General features: G+C 33.4%; 2 protein-coding genes across 5 annotated transcripts; both read right to left on the bottom strand.

The window, feature by feature from the left end:
• Nucleotides 1-520: 520 nt before the first annotated feature.
• On the bottom strand, nt 521-3780 carry LOC145063507 (uncharacterized). Of its 2 annotated transcripts, none has more exons than XM_079011105.1 (7): nt 3530-3780; nt 3321-3453; nt 3061-3164; nt 2794-2965; nt 2563-2703; nt 2307-2478; nt 521-2206 (listed from the first exon to the last, which is right to left on the bottom strand). In XM_079011105.1, the coding sequence occupies exons 1-7, from the start codon at nt 3559-3561 to the stop codon at nt 657-659; spliced, it is 2304 nt and encodes a 767-aa protein (XP_078867231.1). In that variant the 5' UTR covers nt 3562-3780; the 3' UTR covers nt 521-656. The 2 variants fall into 2 exon arrangements, with proteins under 2 accessions (XP_078867231.1, XP_078867230.1); XM_079011104.1 differs by having other exon boundaries at nt 2307-2493; nt 3530-3779.
• A 12294-nt stretch (nt 3781-16074) lies between these two features.
• Nucleotides 16075-20432, bottom strand: LOC145064760 (uncharacterized). Of its 3 annotated transcripts, XM_079012138.1 has the most exons (8): nt 20013-20165; nt 19864-19927; nt 18176-18682; nt 17968-18078; nt 17755-17865; nt 17570-17617; nt 17041-17471; nt 16075-16941 (listed from the first exon to the last, which is right to left on the bottom strand). In XM_079012138.1, exons 1-8 carry the CDS (start codon nt 20046-20048, stop codon nt 16330-16332), a joined length of 1920 nt encoding a protein of 639 aa, XP_078868264.1. In that variant the 5' UTR covers nt 20049-20165; the 3' UTR covers nt 16075-16329. The 3 variants fall into 3 exon arrangements, with proteins under 3 accessions (XP_078868264.1, XP_078868262.1, XP_078868263.1); XM_079012136.1 differs by having other exon boundaries at nt 19864-20432; XM_079012137.1 differs by lacking the exon at nt 17968-18078 and having other exon boundaries at nt 19864-20431.
• Between the last annotated feature and the right edge of the window lie 627 nt (nt 20433-21059).

The raw sequence follows: 21059 nt of genomic DNA, 5'->3' as shown, positions 1-21059 counted from the left end.
TTTGGGTTAGTATTTTAGATATATTGCACTATGCTTGGATGTGTATTTTGGACCGGATGTTTGGATTAGTATTTTGGATCGGATAAGCCGCATATATTATTAGCGACGACATTGCTACCAATTTTCGCGTTTCTTGTAGTGTAAGGCTTTTAGGAGCCGGTGACATTCATGAAAAATAACTTTAACACTAACAAGCTTGAGTTGTCAAATTCAAATTCACAAACTAATCCCTACCATTTTGGTCAAATCTATAAACCAAAAACAGACAATTAGTTTAGTTCTGAATTAAAATTTACAAAACACCATTGATACAAGAACATCATAGTTTAATATCATGCATACGAAGAATCAATAAACGATTTACTATACATTAAAAAAAAATAAAGAAGTGAATCAAACATCTGCATGTTCTTGTGTTCATAGGAACATCAAATGAAGTTTTATCACGATCTTTCTTATTTCAAACTTACTATGCATCTTAAAAAATAATCATCTCCTATTCGAAAAATAAACCAACAAATTGAATAGATCATGTGTGTATCTTAAAATAAATAACAAAGCGTTTATACATGCAGTTGCATACCTCAAAATATATATTAAAAAAAATTAAAATAAAATAATCACCCAATCATGTGTGTATGAAACTATAAGTATACTCATCGATGATTTGCTTGTAGAGACTGAATACGAGCAGCTAGAGAGTCATAATCAGGAAGATTTGGATGAACATGACTTGGTTTCTTTACATCATTTCCTTCAAGTGAAGTTTGGGAGCTCAGATTCGATGCTTTTGGTGATTCCGATTTTCCTGATTCCACAATCTTCTTACGAGGATGTTCAGAAATCCTTTTAGTTGGAGATTCATTCGTAGAAGGATGCATACTGGCCTTGGAAATTACTGGCTTACCCTCGGCCTCAACATAACCCTTTGTCCTACGAGACAACCCTGTGGAAGTCGGTTTTGTAACCAGTACAACTTCTTCATCGGAATCAGTGATTCCGCCATCGTTAAAGAACACATCCGGAGGTGCAAATCGCGATCTATTTTTAACTTTTTTGTCACTTTGATCATCTGATTCCGATTCCGAACTTGACATAGAAACACTCGGTTCTTTCTTTTCCATTCCACTTGCTCTTGAATTGAAAGAACTCGGTTTAGATGTCTGGCCAACCAACTTTTTGAATGAAGATGAGGAGGAATCGTTTACTGTGCTACTTCTAACGTATTTGTCACTCTGATCATCTGATTCCAATTCCGATTCCGAACTTGACATAGAAACACTCTGTTTTTTGTTTTTGTATCCACTTTCTTTTGAATTGAAAGAATTCGGTTTTGACAAAGGAGAGGAATCAGTGATTCCACCCTTCGTATGGGGTGTGTACTTAAGACCACCACTGTTCCGAAGTCCACCTGTCAATGTCCCAAACTTTAACTCTTTCCCAGTACCCAAATCATCACCTTGGTTTAAAAACTCGCTATTTTTTTCAACAATTTGTGGTTCTATTTCTATATCTTTTTTCTTTTTCTCGTTTCTGAGTGAAACCCTAGAATCCTTTTCGACCAAATCATTCAACTCAATTCGAGTTTTCCTAGAATTAACTTTTTGTGTTTTTTGTTTAGGGCTCGAAATGTGTGTATTTTGTAGTGGACTAGATTCTTCCCTATCTGGAGATGGGAAAAATGACTTGGCATCTCCTTCATTATACTCAAACCCTGTATCGAATTTAGGGTTTTCATCATCATCGGAATCCGTTTCATCATCTCTAGAAAGGTTTCCTTGGTCAACAACAGTTCTTTGACCATATTTTTGTTGTTGAGAAACAAACACATCATGTTGATGACTCGTTTGCTTTCTGATTCTAGATTTTGGTGAAGTATCATGTTCACTTTCATCTGTTTGTGGATTCTTCTGTATCTTTGAGTTTCTGTTATTGAATGAGTTATTATTAAATGAATCTTTGAATTGATGTTGATTAAAAACTTCTGAAGTAGTTGAAACTTTTGGGCTTCCAATCTTGCCCTTGCTCGAGAGTTCTGCAGCTGCTCTAGCCGCCATGCTGGCACGTTCTGCTGACTCAGCTGCTGCCTGTGCTGCTGACATGGCATCTTTGAATTCCATGTTCCAGTTGTTCTCCCTACCTGATGAAGCATTGTTGGTGTTGGTATGGAACGAATGCCTCTTGTTCATCATCTCAGATGCCATTCCTAATTAAAAAAAAGGTGAAATAATAGCATTTAATCCATGAACCCAATAACATTATCATGTTATAAAAAACTAACTTATTGTTATAATGAATATGTATACCTGAAGGCTTTGTATCATTTGAGGTAATATTCTGAGAACCTAATGTGTATCTTCTATTTTGCTGAGTGAAATCATCAGTTACATTCAGTTTTTGCATATGACTCTGCACATTTTGGATATTTGAAGTTTGCATCTTTGGAGAATCAACATTCATCATGCTCACATTCTCAAACTTCACAGATCCATTCTAGAGAAAAGATTCAAGTTTCATCAAAGAGTTGTAAAAGATAATTCAAAAAGCAAAATTTCAACTCACCAATAAGTCATCCTTAGGTTTAGATTCTGTCTCTTCAAATAAAGTTGAATCCCAATCGACATTGTGTTCTTTTGCTACAGCACTTAATACTTTCAGTTTTGTCTGGATATCAGGTGCAACAGCAGATAACTTCTCAACCATCTGAAAAATTGGAAATAATATTATAAGAAAACCAACATTTTGTTCTTTTATTGAGAAATTTGGAACTATTAATTTTTAAAAATAACATACCATGCGGTTTACACCACTATCAGGACGCAACTCAAGAGCTGCAGAAGCAAACTCTTTTCCATATTTTGCTGTAAAGTTTTTTCGAGCATCTACAAGTTCTGGAATGTCTGAACATCTAGGAGCTGCAAATATCACACTTGTGATTGCTTCCTTCAGATCAATAGGGCAAGTTCTATGACAAATTTCACCAAAAGATTGTTTAATTTGCAATTTCTACTACATTTCAAGTGAAAATAACATGATTTGCAAGTTTGTAAGGTAGCTTACTTTTGTGATTCTATGATAGGCAAACGTGCTACAATGAGTTCACAATATATCTCGATCAATTCATATGCTGCAATCATCTTCTCTTCCCTGATTACATGTTCAACCTAATACAATTCCTAAACATCAGTATTTATATACAAACAAATGAATCGAATATGAACGCAATCAATGATAATCACGTCAATCAAATCGAATCTGGAATACGATTTTGTATAAAACAGAGCTTTTGAATTCCATTCATCATAAATCAGAATACTTACTCGAATTCTAGCAGTCCGATCCTGTCCTGACTCCAGTAATTGAGCTAACTCCCTCTTCATTTGATTAATCTGTATTAATTTCTTGTTCTTCAACAGCTTAATTCGCGAAGTCGCTAATTTTAACGACGTCTTGCTGCATCAATCAAAGTCAACCCTCAGACAATTACAATACATCGAGAAATTTTCATAAACTGAAACTGTAAGTTTACCATTTAGCTATCTTGAATCTCTTGTTAAGCATTGTAAGAAGCAACCTTTCACTGTTGAATTGATTATAGTTCAACCCTAAGGTTTAATTTTTGCAATGCGTAGGTAGTTGAACGTATCAATCAATGCAAAACTCAATTGAGGGAAAATTTCGGGAATTTTGAAGAATCGTAAATGTTGACTTCAATTGGAAGTTGGTGATTTGAAGGATCGAATACAAGTTGACCGAATTTTGGTGAAGCCATTTGCACAGAAAAAAACAAGAAAAGAAAGTCAAAATACTAAAACCTCAACGCCTTTGGCGGAATAACGTGTTAGGTGTGACGCCAATGCACATCAAGAATATTATTAAATAATCCCACCAAAACGGCAAATTTTGACTTAAATGTAGAGACGTGTATACTTGACTTGCAAGTTAAATATAAATCAAAATTTTAATTAAAAGATGGTAAATTATAGTAAAGAGCAATATACTTTTTTTCACTAATATGTATAGTATTCAAATTTTATTACAATATTATAAATTTATGTGGATTATGACATTTTATTTTATTTTCGTAGGAAATTGAGTAAACTAACCACATTTTAGTTTATTTTTAAAAACTAGGTTATAATCCGTGAAAACCATGGTCGGTATATTTAAAAATTTTATATAGATAAAAAAAATAATAAATGTAAAAAAACTAAGATATTGTCGATTGTAAGTAATTATGAATTAATTTGTTAAACAAAATAAACATTATAATGTTATTAGGATATGATATTGTATTTTTCAAATTTTGAATTGAATTTGGTTTGTTACAAAAAAAAAAGGAAATAATAAAAATCATAAAAAAATGTCACGTGTCAAAGAGACATTCTAAAAAACTGATACGTGTCATTTTTAGGTTTCATTTATTAAAAGAGGTAGATAATACCCACCATTTTCTTGAGAAAAAAAATAAGCCAAGCCTAATGCTATATATATGGGGCCACTCAGAAACGGGAATAAGCATTTCGGAAAGTCAAATTCGGAAGCTCTAGCTACCAGCATTTTGGACATAGATTTTTAAGCTTATCTACCATGGATTCAACAAAACAGTCGAGTTCTACTTGTTAATGTACTTGCATTTTACTTTTGAAACATTTTTATGTATTTTGGAATGTGTAGATCAAGTTCGGAATACGAGGAACCGAATATCTAAATTTTGTATGTTTTTTAGTTTTAGCTATATAAGAACGATATAACTACTTGAAAATGTGTTAGTGCCACTTCTTTAAGAGGAAATAAGTGTTTATTAACCATTATAAGTGATTCTAAAATCGTGGTATCATTCCAGATACATAGAACATAATAGTCCCGAAGAATAATTTTGGAATGATGGTTTGAAATTATACTTACACTCTGGAATAAAAATTATTTATTTTTTTTATTCCATTTATAGGAGCTTTCATAATTAAGTCCGATAAATGTAAAAGCAAATTAAAAAATGTTATACATATTTTATTTTTATGGTACTATATTTAAATGTTTTTTTTTTGCAGATAAAAAATCAAGATGTTGAATTAGAAAAAAGAATAATAATAAACCACCAAGGACGCTTATAAAATTAAGAACAAAATCAAAAAAACGTGTTAAAGCTTAAATTGAAAGCAAATAGAACTCCGAAAAGATGAGACCATAGCAAGCTTAGAAGAACATGTTATTTTAGACTAGTTGTCAATTTATAATTTTGGTTATGAATACATTTTTGCAATTTGGTTTTAATTTTGGAACATTCCTTTTTTTAATACGTACGTTAATATTTTTAGTTTCAGTCTTCGACATCCAATGCCTCAAGTGATGAGGATGCATTGCTAATTGAATATGAGATATCACATCTTGAAGACAAGTAACGTCTTGTTGATACGACTATAGTAGAAATGATTTGTGATTATCAATGTGCAAAAGTACTAATGGTAATACTAGAGATCGCATTATTGTCTTCTATGATCGACGAACATAAAAAACTAGCATTGTATAATATGAAAATACTCCTTATTATGATGTCTGAAGATATACGATAGTTTTTGAACATGACGAACATCCTTGAAGAAGCATGTAGGAAAAGTGCAACAATAGAAGAACAAGTGAAAATGATTGATAATGGGTTTTTTCCTAATTGAGAATTGTATGGAGTTGTTTGAAAATCATGTAGACACTGCTAGTTTACACCGGATGCAAGTTCCCATTTATCATGGAAATATACTCTAATTCTAAATATTATAATGTCATTTTAATATTAAACTAAAATATGTACCAAAGGGCCTTTGACCTAGCGATAAGTGTGACTCTCGTAATTGAGAGGTCATGAGTTTAAATTTCGTTGGAGACATAAGTGGTAATTAGGAGTACATTAGTTTTTCGTTCCAAAAAAAATTAAAAATTAAAATAAAACCACTAAAATATGTAAAAGAAATAGTATGGTTTCCTAAATTGGCAATGTTTTTCATTAACATTAGTTAAATGATCATTACATTGGATTCAACTAATCAGGTAATTGTAAGGGATACATATTTTGTTTGCGGTCGATAAAATCTCCTCTAATTCTAAAAACATCTATAAGATGGTCGTGTTCTGCCTAAACCTTATCAATCACTGCATTTGCATCTCGAATCCACTTCTCAGCTTCTTTGTCTTTTTCAATAGTTTTAGCAACCCATTTTCTTTTTCATTTACTTATTCTACTTGATCATTTGTATGTTGTTTGAGTGTATGAATGATTTTAGTCCCTTTCATTGGCTTCTTCTGTGGTCGTCATAGCTTCAATAATTTCATCATGCATTATATCTAGGAGTGGGAAATTTGGGCCTTATGAAAACGGGTTATTATCTTAACAAACATAGCAATCTTCTTCTTCACAATGCCAAATATAAAATTCAGATAAACTCATTCTCATGTCTTTACTTTACTAATGTACTTCGTCTACGATGGATGGTAGTTACATATAATAGTGTGATGTTTCAGGAAATTAGAGTGTATCCGGAATATGTGCAGGTGACTATGTGTCCATGAGTCCAAAATGTTAGGAATCTATGACATGAATGATTGATTTGACTTCCGAAATGAAGTAAATCAACCCTAACCATGGACTACTCTATAAGAGATCACACTCTTTCAGTCTTGGATAATTATTGAGGATGATATGATTATCATTGGTCTCCCGCATCTGATGTACAAATCACGATGGGTTTTCTTAAAAAATATGTTTCACATGAATGATTGATTTGACCTTCGGAATGTCAGTCTGAACTGACAGTAAATCAAGAATGACTTAGTATAAATAAGAGACTAAAAGTTAAGAACGTATGCAACTTTGCAATAGCATGATCCTTTAGTCTTGGATAATCATTTACGATAATATGGTTGTCATCCGTCTCCTACACCTGATCTACACATCACGTTTGGTCTGCTTGAAAAGTATGTTTCACAATGAGTTATATTGTAGAGAGGATTGAACAGAAGAGGAAATGAAGATTAAGTTTATATGTTGGTAATTTTAGTGTCACCATGTCATTTTATGTAACTGGAATTAGCATGTGAGTTAAGGGGCTTCATAATTTGTACTCTAATTTTGTGTACAGGGTGGTGCGGAGTGCATGCATGTATAAGATCTAATTAGAAGCCGGTTCGACGACTAGTCGACGGTCCGGGGACAACGCCCCTTTGGCGGGGTCTAGGGGCAGCGCCCTGAGCGGGGTTCAAGGGGCAGAGCACGTGGCTGGGGTCCCGCGATCCAACTTTTGGTAACCCTAAATCCACATTAAAATCTGAATTACCCTGACTTGCTTCCAAAGTAACTAATTTCGGCCCAACCCTAATCTCGTTTATTATATAAACGGCTCTTCCTCTTGAGAAGAACAAACCATGAAATTTAGCTCTCGTTTTCTTCAAACTTTCACAGAATCTTTCTAGCATATTGGCTTACGATTTCTGTGCCTAGAATCGTAAGTGTCCACTTGGATTATCCTTGGCTGAATTTCTTGTAACACAGGCATAGGGTAGAAATATCAGTTCGGAAAGTGTTCTCACGATCCAAGTTGGTATTCAGATCTCCACCATAAACCCTAAACTTCCCGACAATATAGACATAAGATCAAAGGTGAAGATGTTTATCAAAATTTATCTTATCACAAGATCAACAACGAGATTTTTGGATGAAGATAAACAAGTAGTTTTTGTAGCTAGCAAATAATAGGGTTGATTTTCCATACGAACGAACATGCTTGGAATCTATTAAAAGATGTCCTGTATTTTTAAATTATTTATTTTGTTATTTGTAGGTTAAATAATTTTATTGCATTTGTAAATGATTATATGGTATTTCTAAATTAAGTTTTTTTTGTTTATAATATGTAAAAAATAATAGGCCAATAATAATTTTCATTAGTCACTCAAAAATCGATAACATACATAATTAATTGCGATTAAAATAAATATTCGGTTACATGGGGATTAAAATGACCATCAATGGGTTTGGTATTTCCCATTCTGATGGAGGGGGAACAACATACACATTTTGCGTTTGGTATGTAGTTCTATGATGTTTAAATAACGTGATACCGCAATAGCATGACTACACGCTATACCAAGACCATGTCATTTCTCATATGAACTTGTAGGATGGTTCACATCTATGACACAAGTTGTTTTAAAATCAAAATTTTGAAAAATATCAGACGGGAATAGAGATGGGATGTTTCTTTCCTGCTACCGAACAAACTTTTGCATCCTCCTATGAAGCACTATCTCTACATGTGGGGTAAGTACATTAGTCAACCTCCCTAGAAAAAAAAATTATGATTTATGGTATTTTTACAACCAGTGTTCTAAAAGGCGCGCCATGGCGTGAGGCGTGGCTCCGCCGTTACGAAAAGCCTCATAACATTGCTGTTAGGCGTGGCGCGTGGCAAGGCGTGATATGGCGCGCCATGGCGTGTTATGGCGCGTGTTTTTTCGTTTGAGACACGGTTTTTTGCTCTTTGTTATGTCTTTTCTAATCAGAGATACAAGTATTGTGGTTTTTGTTAAATTTTTATTACTCGTTATTGATCTAACACTTCTAAAAAGTAGTTATATTTAATATAAATTTATATTTATGTGGTAACATAATTTTAAATTAATACAAAATCGCCGCCTTACATCACGCCTTGAAAAACGTCATGGCTCGCCATGGCTCGTTATGCTTGAGGCTTGACCTTGCTGCCACGCCACGCCTCACGCCATTTAGAACCTTGTTTACAACTAAATAATAATTCAGTTATATGTATGGTATTGACTACCATACTCCTGATTATACTTTGTTAGTCCAGAGTGTATGAAGTCAAATTCCATACCCAATACCTACCGACCACCACTAAATCGAGAATGAACATAACTTTTTCGGAATACCACTTTTTTTAGTCCGGAACGTATGGGTGTCAGATTCTGGAACCGATACTTACAAACCACCACCCACTCCGGAACGGACCCACAAATTCCGGAATATCATATTCCGGAGTAACCGGTAACTTTAGAAAACTTATAAAAAATTGGTTATTGATATCAAATTGTTCATTTATATAGGTTAGATTACTCAAATTCCATTTTTATCAAGAACCAAGGCCAACTTTTACCTATTGTTTCATATTTTAAATTTTTACTTCATATATATATATATATATATATATATATATATATATATATATATATATATATATATATATATATATATATATATATATATATATATATATATATATATATGTTTCATATTTTAAATAGTTTTAATTTAATGATATCATATAGATAATAAAAGGAAATGATAAGTTGTATAATCTGAACAATCACATCAACTCACTCTAAGGGTTATATGGAAGGTAAATCACGCAACATTAATAAGATTTTTTTTAAGTGTCAAACTTTGAACCATTGACCACACGTGGAGAATTTTGTGCGCCGACCACTAGGCTATTATTACGGGGCTCTGACCGTTAATAATATGTCAAGAAATTATGAAATCCCTTTTGAAATATTGTTAAATCTATATATTTATATTCGTATACTTATATTTATATGCTTATTTTTGTTTTTATATATATTATAATAGATGTTCTCATAATTAATATGGTTCATGATAGATGGTCAACACAACTTATTTAACTTATCTTGAACCATATTTATTTAAAACTCTCAACTCTTTAACTTATATTTTTTTAATTGAATGTTTAATTATATATTATATATTGTTTAGTTCAATCTATTTTATTAAATTAAAAGTATTACAACTCAAACAACTTTTAAATTAAACTAAAACTATTTATTATTTAAAAAAAGTATACAACAACTCAATAAGATAAAATACTAGTTATTTTATCAAAACGATTTTTAGTTTAATTTTTTTATTATGTAGAGATAATAGTTTATGTTTATAGGCTTAGGTTATTGTATTCAAAGTAATTATTGTGTTATTGTATGTATAAATATGGGTCAATCATTTTACTTATTTTAAGAAGGTGATTAATATATATTATTGAATTAAAAATATCGTCTAATTTAACTAAAATTGTATTTTAGTCAATTAATATAAATTTAATAAAGAAAATTTGCATATTTTAAGGGATCATTGATTTTATTAATTTTAAAAATCCGATTTTACAAATTATAAGATTGTTAATTCGTACATTCTGACAGAATATGATTGAGTATGTTCAAAAATAAAAATATTCTAGAACCATAAAATAATAAAAATATTCTTGAACATATTTCTTGTAGAATAACAAATTCTCGAACCAGCAATTGAAGAATTAAAACAAAAATTATATTAATTCTTATAGAATACATGTAACAATTGCTAAGAATTATATTTATTGTTAAAGAACAAAACTAAAAAACTTTCAATTCGGGAAAAAACATCAAAATCTAACAAATACACTAATTTATTCTAAAAGATAAGGTTGTTAAGAGGCATCGTTCAAATTTCGTGGTCCGTTCTTCAAGCGTCAACTTCTATGGAAACAAATCCAATGAATAAATTAGTGAGAAAATATCCATATTCCATTCCAGCATAATTGGAATTCGTGATTCCATTCTGATAGAATTAGAATTCATTTACCAATAATTATATTAATTCGGGGCATTCTAACAGAATATGTTCATGATTATCATAAAAAATATTCTTTTCTGATAAAATACTATAGACAAATAAATACCATTCGGTTGAAGCATTTTAGCGAGTGCTTGGTGTGCATCAAAACAACTTACAATTTCCTGTAAAAATTAGACAATCAGAACAAATTCTCAATAAACCTAAACACATCGAGTCTATCAGAAAACCATTGTACCTTACATTCGTTTCTATCAGATTATCGTTAATCTATGCCTTGGAGCTTGTAAATGTAAGCAATTTTGCACAGGTTTCTTTCAATATCCTCATTCAAGACTGTATTTTGAATCATCCAACAGAAGATTCCTAATTTCTTACATTTTTATTGGGGATTTCCTTTAGGATGGATCAATAAGAAATCAAAAAAATAAGAAAATCAGTTTTCAACAGTGCATTTGAAGGGTGAAGAGTCAACTAGTGGCTTGTTATTTCGCTCTAGATCAACAGGAACCTGTGATCGGCTTCAAGAAAGCAAGAAGAGAAAGAAGGGTGTGATCGATTAAAGAAGATAAGAGATTCAATTTCGAGTTTAATATTGATACCTGCAATTTATTCTTGTGTGTGTGGCGTCGATAAAAGGTGGAGACAACAAGAGCCATATCTATTTTTAGGGACGTGATTGTTGAAACAAGAACAGGAAGAACCGAAGAAGGTACACAAAGAGAGCTACAATTTTTTTCTTATTTCCTTGGCTCATGTCGATCAATTTTGCAAGAGGTGAAGGAAGGCGTGCCTATTCTTGTCGATTTTGACTTGCACTTGCGAATATGCGACGGGCCAAACGGTGGTTGTTGCCTTGATAGTCGTTGCTTGCTATTGATTACGGAGGGAATGAGTCAATGACGGTTGGAAGAGAAGGGATGTGATTTTGGTGTCGACAAGATCCGTCGGTGACAGGCAATTGATACACCTTCCCGCTTCTTGCTTCAGCACTTGGCGGACCTAGGTAGATGGTGGTTTTAAAAAAGCTGATGGATACAGAAACCCTAGATAGCTGAAGTCAATTGTTACCATAATTATAGGATATTATTTGTGGAAACTAATTATCAGATTACCTATTTATCCTTATTTATTTAATTATTTATTTTTATTTTAAATTTCGATTGGTCCACATTTATGCATACAATAGCATAATAATTACTTCAAATACCTAAACCCAACTCTATGTTTATATCTCATAACTATAATGTCTCTTTTTCCATCTTTATATCTTTATTTATTTTATATTATAATAATAAACACCTTAATTTTTTAAAATAATGGCAATTATTATTGACTTTTAGTATCCTTTCATTTATAGAGTCGTAACAATGCCAATTGTATTTTCTTAGAAAATGCATGTGTGGGAAGGTGTTTTTGATTCAAATATAAAAAGTTGTTGAAATATGTTTTGTTGCAGCAATGGTTATTGAAACTGTACTTTTCTTGCAGTAAGAATGTTTGAGATGAGAGGTAAACCTGAAAGACTCTTTCTGAAAGACTAAGAACTGTAATTGCTAGGGAAAGAGATTCCAAAATGAAAAATAGATTATTTTTAATATATATCAAACATATATTGATTTCTATATATTATTGAAACTGTTTTAAATTTTTTTTTTCTATGACCAACGTCGCCGACATCAACTACTTCATTAGGGTGTTTGCAAATCATACAAATGCCTCCTTTTCATCGTTCAATAGAAAATATACACATAAAATTTTGGTGTAAGATAGTATACCCAATTGTACATCGGCTAATACCAAGGCCAAACTTGACGATACGAGGTCTCCTCTTGTTAACCCTACTTTACAATGTAGTCTTGCATAAAGTACCTTACCTTTAGCCAACGTAATAACACCTATGCACTTTAGCATATTTTCCTTTTCATGCATGGCCCTATTAAGGCCTACTTTGGCGTTATTAATTAAGCATATAGGCACCATTAGTTGACTAGGGTCGGTGTCCCACCACAAGACTACTATAACACCTTGCTTTTATTTTCTAAATACTAATAATTTTATTTAATTATTTATATGGTATTCATACATGGAATTATAGGATTCAAAAATTTTAGGATTGAAAAGGTTAATTATAGTAACAGAAAGGCTAGAAGGGTCAAATATCAAACTCTAGGGTTTAAAGTGACAACCCAAGAAAACCTTACCCTAATGTCCTTCTTTATTTAAGTCTTTTTTTTAACCTTCTCCCTCTGTCATTTGATTGGTCAAGGGTTGCTAGGGAAAAAGGAGGCGACACTAGGTGGATCATGGTTGTGGAAGGTATCTTTCCCATTAAGTTTATGTAAGCTTCATCATCCTCATGTGTTCTTAGGGTGGAGCCAAACATCAAATCCTGTGAGAGTTTTGGTGGGAGGGGTTGTAAACCCAAATCCTAACCATAGATGTGTAAGTATATGCAAAATTGTTATTGTTTTGTTTAAACAATATATCATTGTTTTGTAAAACTCATAAGAACTTGTATAAAACTTCTATGAGGACGCATAACTGTCTAATTTTGTTCATGTTTAAATACGATAATCATATTCTAATCCTAATAAGGGCAAACGGTGCATTTTGTCTAAAGTTGTCAAAATAAAAACTAAATTTGACATTTTGTAGGTACTGCCTTGTAAAATTCGTATAAATTCATAGTAAAAATGCACGGTTAGTGAGCCCCAACATAAATTGATAGTTAGTCGTCCAAAAGCATTCAAAATGTATGAACTTTGGAATTAGATTATATGAGTTTCGTCCTCACTACTAACAAATAGTTTCCCTACCTCCTAAGAAATCTTGTCTTCTTTTACTGCCCCGAGAGACTGAGTTTGTATGTCTACTACATCTTTTCCTAGCTTTCTCATTAGTAAAATTATCGTGTTAGTGCTCATATAACTGCATTTTGATTCTCTCAGTTTTCCCTTCGATGACTTGATCTTGAATTGCAAAAGTAATAGCTTATATGATTGTATTTTGATACTTTTTTGAAGACGAGAAAGAGTCAGCTCCTTGAACTTGCCTTGATTAAATGAAGGATAGTTGACATTGACACTGAATGAACTCAAATGTTGGAGAACCGATTAGATACATAGTCAAAGCCAATATAGATATAATTTCACACCGAAGCTTTTCCTTCAAAGAGTTAAATCCATCATATATATGTTAGTAGTTCATGGAATGGACTTTTATATCCGGTATGGATCCGATATGATATATATTACCATCGGTTGTCCCTGATATGCAACTGATATATGCAGACCACTACAACACTTGTAAGAGGGAATACTTCATTTAATCTTTTGAATTCAAAGTGTAAATCCGAACTTAATGGGGTCAAGGTAATAGGACAATGGTTATTGTGTATAGGATCATAATAAAGAAAAATGTAATGTATGATGGAATAAAGTAAAGAATAGTTTATATGATTCAATAGTTTGTAATTGGTTGTAGTTTTGTATGTTTAACTCGTGCTTGTTGTGTTATTTTGGTATTTGGTTATGGTTGACACTTTAAACATTATTCAGGTGAGTTTCATGATTTTATACATGATATTATGTTTTTACATTGTATGAACTCGTATGATATGATTCTATGTTTGACATAGCCTCCTTGTGAGGACATAACGTTGTTCTCATTATAGCAAAGAAATTGCATAGCCTTGTTCTCGTTAGAGACAAAGTGGAAAGTAACATGGTGATCTTGTTCACTTTAGATACAAAAGGAAAGTTATGTGTTTATGATAAAATGTGTAGATAAGTGTGCTCACTAAGTGATTCGCTTATCCATTGAAATTTAATATTTTTTTCAAGGGTTCATAAGAAAAAGAGTTTAGTTTGACTGCTACGAGTTTTCATGTCATGAATTTTAGAATATTAAAATTTTAAAGACTTTTGCTCATCGATTTTAAGACTTCATTTTATTTAGCTTACAAACAAAATTGTTAAAGATTATTTATGATTTCACCTTATATTTAACATCGAATGTTTATTTAAATATTTCCACTTTTATTAATATATTTATAAAATATAGGTGTTATAAGACAACCGACCTTAGATAATTGTGTTTTTGTCTCATGGTCATCCAAGCGACAAACCTCCGTCTCTTGGTTCTCGAGGTCGAGTATCATGGGGTCGCAAATGCAATTTTAGAAACATATTGGTTATGTAGTCTCCTTCGTTAGCTCCACTCCTTGCCTACCATAGTCACCATCGTTTATTGTGACAACGTCAATGTTGTATACATGTCTTCTAACCCTACGCAATATTAACTCATCAACACTCGATCGTCACTTCAACTATGATCAAGTAGTTGTTAGTAGAGTTCAACTCCTTCATGTTTAATCCAATACATAGTATGCATACATCTTCACTAAAGGGCTTTCACCATCATTATTTCTTGATCTGCGGTTCAGTTTGAACGTTTGGTGCAGTCATCCCGATGAACTTACAAGTCATGTTAGTGTATTAATATTACATATTTAGACCCACTTTGGGGTTTATTACTCTTTAGCCTAATACCGCCCTTTGTATGATGTATGTATATTTCTAAATATTGGATTGATCGGTTCATGGGGAAATATTCAAACTTGATGCTATGGGCAGGAATTGTTGACCCCACTCTATTGTGGTCTTGTAAGTGCTTTACAATACCTTACATTTGCTCGATGCAGTCTCACTTATGGATTTCAGCTTATTTTCCTTTTTATGCATGACCCTCATAGGGATCACTATAGTACCCCAAGGTCTATTAAGGTGGGTGCCCCGCTAAAAGATGATCCACCTCAGGCAATAGTGATTTTCGTAAAAGTAGCATTCTTTCATGGTTATCGAAGCGAAAGATTGTCATCTCTCAGTAGTAACAAATGTATTTGGTGAAACATATTGGTTACATAATCTCCTTTATGAGCTCCAATCCTCGAATCCTAAAGCCATTATCATTTATTGTGACGATGTCAAGGTGATATACATGTTCTCAAACTCATTGCAACATCAATGTACCATGCACATCAAGATCGACCTTCACTTTGTCCGTGATCAAGTAGCTTTTTGAGGAGCTCGAGTCCTTCATGTTCCATCTAGTGCATGTTATCCATACATCTTCACTAAAGGGCTTTTTAAATCACTATTTCTTGATCTTCGGTTCACTTTGGGCTTTATTATTGTTTACCTCAATACGGCCTTTTGTATATATATATATATATATATATATATATATATATATATATATATATATATATATATATATATATATATATATATATATATATATATATATATATATATATATGATTAACGGATGGATGAGTTCATGTGAAAATATTTAAACTAACACATACAAATGATTAATCGAAGGAAGATCGCAACATTAATTCCGTAATCTAATTGTGTGTCTGTATGGAAGCATATATCTTTGAGGATTAAGAAAATTATGCAATACGATAGCCAACTACAGTATGAACATTTATGTTATTGTTTACAAATTTAACAAATAACAATCATATATTCTGATCAATGATTTTCCATGTTTCCACCTAACCACATTTTTCTCAATCCATATAACTCAAGTAACTGTCATATTAAAAGTAAGGACCAACATACGAAGTCCAATATGACCATAGTACAACTCTATTTTGTCCACCATCTATACTCAAGCGCGAAGTTTTATTAGAAAGTGTCGTCTCTTTTCTTACCAAAAATACTACGACCATATGTGGCACTCATCAAGTCTATGATGAGACGGAATTGCAGGGTCACAAAAGAAATAATTGGTAGGCATGTCAACACAACTATTGGAACAAGAATCCTTGAGTTCCTTTGGCCGAATACAATGTACAATGTTGCACCAAAAGCTACTATCATGGATGTGGTTGAGATGAACAATGTAGCCAAACCAATTATCAACTTTGTAGGCAACTTGAAGAGAAAGTCTTGTTCAGCAAAACGTGCGGTGAGAACCGACAAAAATGTTAACAATGAAGTAACGGCTGCAAATAATGATATGGCATCCGATATTGCAAATATGGTGAAGGCTGTATTGCTGGTAAAAACGGGTAGTCCTGTGTCTTGATTGTTTCCTCCTGGCACTGTAATTGCTGCTGCAAACACAACGGTGACAATTAATGCAGCTGTGATGGTGTATGACTCTGCAGTGGCCTTCATCCATTTTTCTCCCTCAACCACCAAGTCCTTATGTTCTCTTGTAAACACCATTTGAGGTGTTTCATCGAAAGAGTTCCTTTGTATGATGTTCAAAGGACATACAAATCTTTCAACTTCCTACAAGATTATATGTTAACCATGATTGATAAATAATGTGGTCTTAAAATATCATGTATGCCGAATGAATTCAAATTTTGAATCATCAAAGGTTTCTACCTTAAACCATTGTAGTTCACGTTGAATCTGTAAAGCTGCTCCGGATATAAGGTTAAGTTTGTTGGAAGGTGCCAATCTTGCAGCCAAATGCAGGAGATTATTTCCAGAAGGGTCTTTGACTGTTCTGTATATATTCTTGTGTTCCCCCATTTGATATAGCATGTTGTAAATGTTTTGAGAGCGATTTATCACAGCATATTGAATTATGTTGTGACCTTCTTCATTGGCACTCGTAAGTGCATTTGGAAAATAAGACAAAATATATTCTACAACATCGTATGAATTTTGTCTTATGGCTTCATAAAGCGGATTCATGTAATATAGATGGTAACACATGGGGTCATTCCTGAATCTTATCAAGTCACATACCGACGCTAATAGTAGAATAGCATCAAGATGTGTTCGAACTCTCTCTTTAATATATGGCCACCCTGCAACATAGACGTAAATGAGCATCTGAAACAAAAAAAAAGGACCTTTTTTCTTCTAATTTTCTTATAGAATGATGGTGATTAATCGTTCTTCTTACGTAACATCTTAAGGATTAGAGGTAAAAGCTTGAGAATCCAATAAATCCCTGCATTAGGCGATAGAAAGTTTGTTAATATGGGGTTATGGAAGTAAAAAAGTTACTAAAACGTAATTAATTATAATAAGTATTGTTGTGTCTTCACCAAATTAGATGTCTAAAAAAAATATCAATTCATGACCTACCAACATAGAATAGGCTGATAAATTTTCCAACCCTAGTACCACATTTCTCAACCGTATAATCAGATGCGATAACCACAGCGCTTTCTATTTTTGAGTGTAAAATACCAGTCCCTTGAACACAGAAAATTGTTGTACATCAAGTTCATTAGAGAGACCTTGCAACATAGATGGAGAAGATAAGAAACATGCATAATCAAGATAAAATCAACAAACTTGAAAATTCTTCCAACATATTGAGTTCGCGTGGGAAATTTAGGGCAATAGCCATCAAAACAGCATCACCATGCAATGTTTTGTAACGCCCTAGCAAATCACACACCAAACCTACACATTTTTCAAAGTTTGTTGTTTCATTTAAGTGGTTTGTTTTTTTTTTTTTTTTTTTTTTTACTACTGGAATCTGAAACCAATAGACACTTACGGAAATCTTTAGAAGAAATAGCAGTAACTAGAAGCTCATCGCCACCTGAACCAGAAAACAGAGTACCCATCTCTAGGTCATTACCGATGTGTTGCAACAGATGCTGAGCTGTCTCTGTATGCATATTAGATAGAGCTATGGCTAATGGTGTGTGACCCTCGTTGTCCTTGGCGAACAATAAATCTGGGTTTCTTCCCACCAAGATGTCAGCAGCTTGGGTGTTGCCAACAATGGCAGCAACATGAAGTAATGTGCTTCCATCTGAATTTCTTAGATCCAATAGTTGTGTGTTCTCCGGTGTCTTTTCCAGCAGTTTCTGTAATAGGTCTGCCTTCTTGGTAGCACCCACTGCTACATGGAGTGCTGTGTTTCCATTATTCGTGATTTTGTCTATCACTGTAACTTCTCCGTTACTCAAAATGAGATCAATGACATACGCACGTACTCCTACAAGTGCTTGGTAGAATAGTTGGTGAATCCCTGCTCTTCTTTTTTCTTCTTGTTTATCTATAATTGCATAAATTGGTTATGAATTAAGGTAAAAAACTACAAGATAGATTAAAATATGTGTTCTTCTAATATAATCAAATATAATCAATAGGGACATTAAAGTGTTAGATAATGGAGTTATGTTGCTTTGTCAAATGACAATTACATAAGAATATTAGAGAATACCTAAAGCCTAATAGCTAACTCCTAAAGGGTTTGGGCCTAAAGCCTAATCACTAACATCCCCCGAAGTTTGATCGGGTGGAGACGATTGATCTGGAGAAATAAATAAAAGAAGAAAACATAAAAGCTAGATGAAGATAGCGGCATTGGCGGTGGAAGAGCTCTAACGATGACGGCTAACAACAACAGCTCGTCGGAGAAGGAGAGAGAAGAAGCGACGGTTAGCAGGAGTTCCTTCGTATAAGAAGAGAGGAACGACGACAACGATGATGATTATGCGACTGGCGGCAGAGGAGTCTACAGAAACGCGGTGAAAAAGAAAGTAGGTTCGAGCTGCAGTGGACGAAGCAAATTCAAACGAGATCGGTGGCTACAATATTGATAGAGAAAGAGATAATTATAGATCAGAGACTACTCAGTGGAGAACGTGCCATCGGAGAGAGGCAGCCACAACATCAGAAGGGGCTGAATCGGAAAAGAGATCTGAAGAAGTGGCCGGCCGAGAGGAGGAGGCGGAAGGTGAGAAGGCAAAAGTAGAAGAGGCAGTAGAAAAGTCGATGAAAGGGTTTTGGTTTGGTGTCAGCCGGTTGTTTTATTATTTAGGCGGAGAAGATGATCATGCAACGAGCAGAAGGGGAGTCCGGAGAAAGGTAGCGAGAAAGAGCTCGAGCTGTGGCGGACGGAGCCAATTTCAGCGAGATCGGCTAGTGCAATGTTGATAGAGAAAGAAACGACAACAAATCAGAGGCTGCCAGACGGAAAAGGTGTCGTCAGAGGGAAGCAATAGCGACATCAGAAGGGGCTGAACCGAAAAAGAGATCTGAAGAAATATTTTTAGTGATTATTACAGTAGAAGCTATATTGTGCAATAGAACATATTCTATTATATTAGTAGTAGTTATATGCTTTGAGGAAATATAAGCTCCAAATAATAATCATAATTAAATAGAAGTATATCTAATTCTAGCTGTCCAATTATCTAAATAAAACATGGATTAGCAAAGAAGAGATTGTACCTTCAAATCGTTGTGGAAGACCAACACCAAAGGTAGTCTGCAAAGGTGGAGGACCATATATAATCTGCAATTCATCCCAAACATCTTTTGCAGTGAAATTCACATTTGTGTGTTGCATTAATTTGTTTGTGAGACGATTCAAAACATACATGAGTGTTTCTTCCGTGAGTGAACCAAGAATCCATCCTTTAACCAGGGCATCTGATCTTGTCCACAGCCTGTGAGTGTGATGATCATCCACTTTCTCCTTTCCAGAAACATCAGTTTGAGGGCTTTTGAGTGTTCCATCGATGAAACCAAACATATCATGACTCTTTAAGAGACACACCATCTGAGTTTTCCAGATAGCGTACTTGTCCGTACCACTCAGTTTCACACTAATAAAGCTTGCTGCTGAAAGATTCGATGGGTATGGGTATTCTTCTTCTTTAATTTCTATTGTGGCATACTGATTAGAGCTTGAGCTTGCCATCTTTGTATATTCTTTTTTTGTTTCTTGAATCCTCCTTTTAGTTATCTTCTTACATATTTAAGCTACAAAGATGACGTTGACTTGTTGTGCTGGCAAAAGCCACGTTATGATTGCTTGCTACATGAAGCATGATGGAGATGACATGGAGATTGCATCCTCCCCACCAAATTCAGCCCCACTTATCAAATTACATTTAGTAGATGTTAAATAATATTATCTTAATTCAGTTTTTGTTTTCATATAATGGTTTTCAACATATGTTCAACCGTGTCCTGTTAAGTAGCTGTTCTTAGCTGGAAGCTGGAGATTGTTAATACTAGTTATGGACACAAACATGTGAACCTGATGGGTACCCATATGCTAAAATAATATTATCTTCTTCTTTTTTTCGTTCTTTCTGTAAATCCACCTTCTATCTTCTTACATATATTATTTGGTAAAGGAGGGCGTCACCTCCATTAAATATTCAAGCTACAATGATCGATGGAGTTGACTTGTACAGCTGACAAAAGCGATATCTGCTAATTCATGAGGCAACATCCAAGATGCATCCCACCACCCCACTTATAATATTACATTTGGAGGATGTTAAATGACAAATCATATATTTTTTTTACTTGTAATCCATTTGATCAATATCAATCAATTTAGGTAAAGATAACAAGAAAAATAATGACAAAGAGTGAGTCGTCTTACTCTTTTATAATACTTATGCTAGTTAATT

This window comes from Lactuca serriola, chromosome 7 (genome assembly GCF_051521515.1).
Source record: "Lactuca serriola cultivar US96UC23 chromosome 7, Lser_US96UC23_V15, whole genome shotgun sequence".
Taxonomy (NCBI): Eukaryota; Viridiplantae; Streptophyta; class Magnoliopsida; order Asterales; family Asteraceae; genus Lactuca; species Lactuca serriola.
This window is presented reverse-complemented; position numbering and strand designations above follow the sequence as displayed.